Source organism: Propithecus coquereli, unplaced genomic scaffold, assembly GCF_000956105.1.
Source record: "Propithecus coquereli isolate 6110/MARCELLA unplaced genomic scaffold, Pcoq_1.0 Scaffold72, whole genome shotgun sequence".
NCBI classification, from domain to species: domain Eukaryota; kingdom Metazoa; phylum Chordata; class Mammalia; order Primates; family Indriidae; genus Propithecus; species Propithecus coquereli.
The window spans coordinates 5,902,922-5,911,646 of NW_012153285.1; the positions used below are offsets into that span (position 1 = coordinate 5,902,922).

Here is an 8,725-nt window from a genome sequence, read left to right on the forward strand (position 1 = left end):
AGGCTGGTCTCAAACTCCTGAGCTCAAACAATCCGCCCACCTCGGCCTCCCAGAGAGCTACGATTACAGGCGTGAGCCACCGCGCCCGGCCCTTATCTATTTCTTGATTTCACTTAAACATCATTGTGGTGTGATGGATACACTTTTCTTCACTAAAGCATGGGCTGCAAAACATTCCAAGCAAAAACGGTAGCTACTAACTAAACCGATTTCACAACTCATTCATGGGTTGGGACCAGCAGTTTGAAGGACACTGAGCTAGGGAGTTACCACACAGGAAAAATGAGGAACCTCTTGTCTGGAGTGTTTCATAGTCTCAGCAATTCAGCTGAAAGCAAAAAGAGAACTGGAAGGAAGAAAGCAATGAAGAATTTGTTTTTGAAAAGATGAGAAAAATGCTGGATCTAGGATCAGGGGGCTAATCAGGGTTTTGTCCTGACTCTGCCTCAACTACTTCTGTGTCTTGTTTGGGCAAGCGGCTTTTTGGGCCTCAGTGAGGAAGGGGTCGAAGAGATGTTTCCAAAAGTCATCAATTCCAGAATTCTACAATACAAAAACCAAATTAGTTCTGGGAAGGAATGGAGTCTCATCACAACAACCCATCAGACATAAAATGAAACGCTGACAGTATCTAATTCAACAGCCAGGTGTTCAATTAGATTGATTGAATTTCTTGAGCCTAGTAAAACAAAACGCACCCTCAACAGTTCGACAGCCTGCCTACCGGATTTAGCTCATTTCGGCACTTATTTTATAGATATCAGGCCCAGATATTGTACAGAGGCACAAATGCAGAGGTGGCCTAGGTATCTCATAAAGGGGGCTGGACTTGTCCTCTGATCCACTAATCCAAAAGAAAATCAATTAGGGCTCGCTTGCTCTTAGCCAGCACCTGCTCCTCATTGGTTCAACCCATCCTCCAACGGCCTCCACATGTTTCTCTTGAGATGTGAACGCGAACTCCGCATCAGTAGGGTCCAGACTATCAGCTTCGTGTGGTGCGTGCATGTGTATCAATTAAGAGGAAGAAACAGTCCTGCAGTCCCTTACACCTGCGTAACCGGCCACAAGGGGCAAAACCAAACCTACCTAGGGTCAAGGCAGCCAATTCGGGGAGTAGGGGTGGGGACAGGAGAAGAGAGCAAGAAACCGGGGAGTCAAAAGGAGAGGTGGAGGGGCGGGGCAGAAAGAGAGGAGTTACCATGCCGCCGAGCACTTCGTCCTGGTCGTCGGTGAGAAGCAGCACCACATTGGGCCTGCGAGAGGCCGCCGCCACCCGAGAGACCCCCAGGCAGCCGCTCAGCAGCAGCAGCAGCAGCAGAGCTGGGCTGCAGAAGGGCAGGTGGCGGGGCCTGCCCCGCCGAGGCCCACCTGGGGCCAGAGGCAGGAGCCGCATGGCGGACAGGGCTCCGGGGGGGCCCGGGGCGGGGTGGAGGGACGCGCAAGTAGCTGGTGGCTGAAAGGCCGACAAGCCACAGGAAAAGACTGTGCCGTGAAGGCCGGGGGCTGGGGTCAGGCGTTTTCTCCCCAGGCGCGATCACGTGAGCCGGGGACAGGGGGCGGAGCGCGCGGCGCGGTCACGTGACGGGTGGCGTGGGCGGGGCCACTGGCGCAGCCGCGAGCGAAACGCCGGGCACTTGCCAAAAAGGGTCGAAGAATTCCGGGGACCTGGCGCAGGCCTGGGGTGCGTTCTGGTAGGCCCTGTTTCTGAGAGCTTGGTGGAGAGATTAAAATGAGGGGAAGAGAAGATGAAAAGCAGGAGGCATTTGGCACATACTATCCGATTAAGAGAGAGAAAGGAGGAATGTTCCTACCAGATGTTAAGAGCAGCTAATGGGTAAAGTTTGTTTTCTACAATATTTAACCCCCGAATCAATGAGCACTTATGCAGGGCTCTTATGTTTATACAGTCTGAAGAGAAACCAGAGTGTCAGGGCCCTTATGTTTAATCGTTTTTAGTTTTCTCTACAACTTGTGAGATGTGAGGTAGGTCTTAACATTCTCATGTGGCCCAGCTATTAAATTTGGAGCTGGATTCGAGTCAGCTCCCCTTAACTCCAAAGCCTGATGATGTTCTGCTTTCCTCAGCTGACATCGTGGTTTCAAACAAACAATTTAAGGATATCCTGGCAGCTTTATCCTAATATTCCTTGGTGACTTTTTTTTCCTTTTTTTCTTTTTTTTTGAGACAGAGTCTCGCGTGTCGGCGTCATCATAGCTCACTGCAACCTCAAAGCCTGGGCTCAAGCTAGGTGATACTCCTGCCTTGGCCTCCCCAGTAGCTGGAACTAGAGGCTGGTGCCACCACACCTGCCTAATTTTTTCTATTTTTTTAGTAGAAACGGGGTCTCACGCTTGCTTAGGCTGGTTTCCAACCTCTGAGCTCAAGCAATTCTCCCACCTCGGCCTCCCACAGTGCTAGGACTGCAGGCATGAGCCACCACCCTCCTTGGTGACTTTTTAAAAGCCCTCTGGGAAGATATTGGAGGATGTGCACATTGAACACAAACCTTGCAACATGGTCATCCAACCACATTATTAAGTAATCTTTAGGGGAAAAAATTCCATGAAATTAGGAGTTCCAAATATTTCTGTGGTCACTCTGGAACAACTGTATTTTACCCCCATGCTGAAGTCTATAAAAACAGAAATATCCCAAGCAAGGTGAACTGTCTAGTCATCCCCAACGTGGTACAACAGAGTGTATCTCCTTGCTGGTAACAGTATTTTGCCTAAGCTGGACTGTATGCCAGGAAAAATCTTTTAAAACTCGTGAAAGCACTATAAGGTAAAAATAATTATGGAAATACTGTTAAAACCTCATGTATGCAACTATAGGACTTATGCAAAAGGAAGTAATGCCTTTATTATATTACATTTTTTTCCACATCCGATGGCTAATGTGCTGAGTAATGAGATTTGAGGGAGGTACATCTCACACATTAGCATGAAAACCCAATCATCACGCTTATGAACCACAAAAGAATATTATTACATTTTTTAAAAAAAAGTAAGTCTACAGAAGGAAAAAGAATCTTTTAAAAAAATGAAGTAGAGTTCTGCAAGAAAGAATTATGCTGAGAATATGGCCAAATCAGTTCCCAGACAGCCAGAATACTGGGTTACAGCCTTTGGCTCATTTTTTGAGCCAGTGGAATAACTAACCCTGTGTAATCAGGCTTCAAGACTTCCAGGAAGACTTCCTTGCACACACACGCACACACACACAAATAACCTGTTCTATCTGCAGTGATGCCTCAAATTGTAAAATTGTGTCTTCTTGTTGTTCAAGGCTAGATTATAAACTATGCGAGGTCATAGATTGTGTAATTAGATGCCATCTTTGTTCCAGATGCTATGCTAGTGCTGAGGAGACACTGTCCCTCTTTCATGGAATTTGCAGTCTAATAGAGAAATGGATAATCTAGTAGTCACAAAACTATGTGATTATGAATAGACATGCTATGAAGTAAAGGGTACAGTGAGCATTTAAGGGGGTGAAGGATTGGCCTAGGCTAAGGGTCCTTGAGGAAATGACCTTTCAGCAAAATCTGAAGTTTGATTAGGAGATAATTTGTTAATGGAGTAGTGGGATGGTGGAATGTCTCCTAGGCACAGAGTATAGCATATACAAAGGTCCTGAGGTGGTGCATTCAAAGAACTAAAAGAAGCCAGTGAACTGTGAAGGTGAAAAATAACTTTAAGAACTCTAAAATATATTCTTGACAACTCAGAAGGGAAACACAAGCACAAATGAAATGTAAAAACTTTATTTAAATAGTCGGTAAAACTCAACACATTTTGACTGCAGTTTCAAAAGATATCTGGAACACTTCAATAAAACAAGTGACAAATTACAGACTCCCGATGTGAATGTATATAGCAGGCACTTTCTTTTGTCATCTTTAAATTTATTTTATGAAAGCACTGAGATAAAATCGAGATAAAAAATTAATGGAATATGAAACCAAAGTGATAGAGATGAGTGAGAAAATCAAGAAAAATTGTCCTGACATTTGGAAGTGAATGGTAACAAAAAAATTTCCCATCATAACAAAAATAATAATTTACTAATAGGAAGAGAATAATCATTTCCCAATATATAATATGTCAAAACATCATGTTGTACATCTTATATGTTGCAAGGCTTGAACACCTTTGTAATGGACACATCCTTTCATTATATTTAGATTCTTCAAATAAAAGTCCAAGTTGTCACATATATTTAAATACTCCATATAGCAGTTGAACCTGAAAGTAAAACTCACTATCGCAAAACATCAAAGTAGTTAACCACTTCAGGTACTCTGAGGGAAGCCTTTTCTCTAACAAAATTAAGGAAATCGGTTGTGTATGGCTCATATTCTGCAAAGTTATTTGTAAAGAGCATGCAGCCCTATGTCCCAATCATCATAATAGTTGTGATCACATATGACTGATTGTAAATGTTCAACACAGGTTAAAATAACGCCAATCTTGTTACTTTGTTGAATAAGTCTCAGATGTTTTCAGTTGGCTAAAAAAGTTAAAAATTGCTAATAAGTTTCTATTAGAAGAGCAGGACACAGTCATTACCAATTGATCAATGTTTGTCATCCAGAATAGAATATATAATATTATTTGGTGTTTCATTATGTATTTGACTTACCACTTTTTGTATGCATTTTCTCATTATTTCAATTAATTTTTCGGAAATTATTTTAGTAAAATAAGTCATTTTTTCATATTGACATTTTTTTCTAAGAGCTTAAGGAAAAATGAATAAAATTCAGCTATTAGTGGAAAAATTCTCATGAAATTTTCATTGTAGGAACAATACTATTTTTCATCATGTCCTCTGAAGTGTAAATCTCTTTTACCTAAACATTTAATAACCTCAAAATTTTCACCTCTGGCCATGATAGAGTAACAGTGCCAGACTAACCCGCCTGCTAAAAACAACTAGAAAACAGGGCAAGATATGTTTTTACATTAGGAAGAAGTCAGTGAAGTACTGTGATCCATTCGTGAGGGGACACAAACAATTGCCCTAGTTTTTTGTCTGGAGGTACATTCTGAACTGGAGTGCAGGAAAGAGAATCCCATGCATAACACAGTTGTCTGGTGGACAACTTTGAAGGGAGAGAGATCAAGGTTGAGGGAGGTTAAAGCAGCTGGAAGTTTCAGGGAAGAGTTCCAAAGAAGAGCACACTATGGAGATTAAAATAACAAAACCAAAAACAAACAAAACCTCCATAAGTCTTCGTTCATGTCTTTTTGAAACTTTGCTGAATACTGAGATGTGCATTCATAGGGTGAAACACCCTAAGGCAAAGAATGACCAAAGTGATGTAAAATAAATGTTTCTCAGAGGGGTTGGAGAGGTTTGAAATCCAACCAGCAAGAGGGGAAAGGCCTCCTTGGTCATCAGGGGCATTCAGTAAAGAACCTGGAAAGCAGTGGGGCTACAACAGCAAAGCTTAAGTACAACCCTCAAAAAGATCAAGCTGATCTGCAAGTAACTTCACTTGCCTTCCAGAACAAGGCCCAAAATTCAAGACTACAAAATTCAGATAATCAACATGAAATTCACAATGTCCTCCATCCAATAAAAAAATTACCATAGGCCCCCAAACAGGAAAATGTGACCTTTAACCAGGAGAAAACTTTGTCAATAGAAACAGATAATAAATGACAGAGATGAAGAAGTTAACAGATCAGGTTGTTAAAACACCTGTTATAACTATATCCAGGTATTTAAAGGAAAACATGAACCTAATGAGAGATTTGGAAGCTGTATATTTTTAAAAATCTATAAGTAAATAACACTGTATCTGAAAAATGCACTACATGGATTAACAGAAGATTAAACAATATAGGGGGAAAAGACATAGCAATAGAAAATATATAAAATAAAGCAAAGAGAGAAAAAAGATGAAATTATACATAGAACTTCTGTGAAACAAAATCATGTAGTCTATCACTCATATAATTGGAGTTCCAGAAGGAAGAAAAATAATTTTTTGAAGAAATAATAGTTGAAAATGTCTAAATTTGGAGAAAACTATGATCCCTGATCCAAGGAACTCAATGAGCCCCATATAGAATAGTATACTGAGAAACATCACAATCAAAATTCTGGAAACTAATGATAAAGAAAAATCTCGAAAGCAATCAGAGGAAGGGAAAATCGTATTACATACAGAGGTACAAAGGTAAGAATGACTGTAGACATCTCATAGAAACTACACAAACTAGAAAACAGTGGAATGACATCTTTGAAGTGCTGAAAGAAATTAAAAAACAACCCATCAACCTAGAATTCTGTACCCATCAAAAATAAATTTCAAAAATTCAGGCAAAATAATGATGTTTTAACACAAAAAATGGTGGGAAAATTCATTGCCAGTAGAACTGAACTACAAAATATGTTAAAGCAGGGATCCCCACCTATGGTGAGTTGTATAATTTTTTCATTATACGTTACAATGTAATAATAATAGAAATAAAGTGTGCAATAAATGTAATGCACTTGAATCATCCTGAAACCATCCCCTTCCCACCCCCCACTGTCCATGGAAAAATTGTCTTCCATGAAAATTGTCCCTGGTGCCAAAAAGGTTGGGGACTGCTGTGTTCAAGGACGTTGGCAAGTGGAAGGAAAATAATTCCAGATGGAAATTCAGATCTACACACAGCACAAATAATGGTAAATATGTGGATAAATTAAAGGACTTTTTCCTCATTAAAAAAAATGTCAAAGATAGCAACTGATTTAAAACAAAAGTAATAACATATTTATAATAGAAATAAAATGGATAACGACAATAGCACAAAGGATGGAAAGGGAGGCTAGAAATATCCTGTTATAAGATTCTCACATTATATACATGATGTGTTACAATATAAATTTCAGGTAAACTGTGATAAGTTAAATATGAATATTGTAAACACTAGAGAAATCAATAAAAATGGTATAGCTAATAAGCTATTAATGGAAATAAATGGATACTAAAAAATATTCTATTCAAAAGAAGTCAGAAAAAGAAGAAAAAACAGAATAGAGGGCAAAAGTAAAAGACAAATAGAAAGATGATAGACTTAAACCATATCAATTACATTAAATATAAATATTCTAAACACCCCCAATTAATAGGCAGCAATTGTCAGGCTAGATAAAAAAAAGCAAAAAGCAACTATATACTGTTTAAAGTAACTGTCTTTAAATATAAAGACACAGGTAGGTTAAAAGAGAAAGGATAGAAAGTATATATACTATGAAAGCACTAATCAAAATAAAACTGTAGTACTATGTTAGCATCAGAGAAAGTAAACTTCAGAACAAAGAATATTACCAAAGAGGGTAGTTTCATAATAATAAAGGAGTAATTTATCAAGGAGACATAACAATTCTAAACATGTATGCATTTTACTGCTTCAAATATACTACATGAATCAAAAACTGGTGAAAGTCTGCATTTGAACTATTTGAATTAATGACTCATTCAAAAAATAAGTAAAAATTTATTTTAAAAGCTGACAAAACTGAAACGATATTTAGACTTAAACAACTGATGATAGAAAAAGTAGACAAATAATTAGTAAAGTTATGGAAGATGTGAACAACACTATTACCCAACTTGACCTAATCGACATTTATAGAACACTCAATGCAACAAGAGCACAATACACATTCTTTTCAACTTCCCATGCTGGGCCATAAAGCAAATCTTAATAAATTTAAAAGAATTTAAATCATACAGAGTATGTTTGATGACCACAAAGAATTAAATTAGAATCAATAACAGAAAGACATTTAGATAATGCCCAAATATTTGGAAATTAAACAACACATTTAAATAATTTATAGGTCACAGGAAAAGACAAAAGAGAGTTTAGAAAGTATTTTGAACTGAATGAAAATGGAAAGCACAATATTTCAAAATTTGTGACATGCAGCCAAAGCAGTACTTAGAAGAAAATTTATGGTTTTAAAGTTTATAGTAGAAAAGAAGAAAGGTATGAAATCAAAGACTTAAGCTTCCACCTTCAGAATCTAGTAAAAGAAGAGCAAATAAAAAAACAAATTTAAAAAAAGGAAGAAAATAATGAAGATAACAGAAAACAATGAAATTGAAAAGAGAAACAATAGAGATAAATCAATGAAAACAAATCCTGGTTCTTGGAGAAGATTAATAAAATTGACAAATTTCTATCAAGACTCATCAAGAGATAAAATGAGGAAATACAACAAGCAATGAAAGAGTGAAGATCAACTCCAGATTCAGACATTAAATGAATAATAAGTAAACATGCACAAAGTTATGTGAATAAAATTTTCACCTTAGATGAAACAGACAAATTTCTCCAAAGTCAGAAATTACCAAGACTGTTTCAAGAAAAAAGTAGAAATCTGAATAGTCCTCTATCTACTATAGAAATTGAGTTAGTAACTTAAAATGTTTCCACAAAGAAGACTCTAGGCTCAGATGGCATCACTTGTGAATTCTGTCAAACATATAGAAATAATGTAAATCCTACGTAAATTCTTTCAGAAAGGAGAGGAGGAGAAAATGCTTCTCAAGCCATTTTATGAGGCCAACATTATCCTGCTACCCAGAACAACCAAAGACATTACCAGAAAACAAAACTAGAGAACTATGACGAACATGGATGCAAAAATATGTTAAAAAATTTTAGCAAATCAAATTCGGCTATATATAAAAAGGATAATACCCCGTAAACA

General features: G+C 37.9%; 1 protein-coding gene across 1 annotated transcript in view; it reads right to left on the bottom strand.

Moving 5' to 3' along the window:
* Window positions 1-1,553, bottom strand: part of GNS (glucosamine (N-acetyl)-6-sulfatase) — a 40,729-nt gene extending 39,176 nt beyond the window's left edge. The window contains exon 1 of the mRNA XM_012661566.1: window positions 1,151-1,553. Within this exon, the coding sequence (XP_012517020.1) occupies window positions 1,151-1,396 (246 nt within the window). The 5' untranslated portion in view covers window positions 1,397-1,553. The remainder of the gene's footprint in view (window positions 1-1,150) is intronic.
* Between the last annotated feature and the right edge of the window lie 7,172 nt (window positions 1,554-8,725).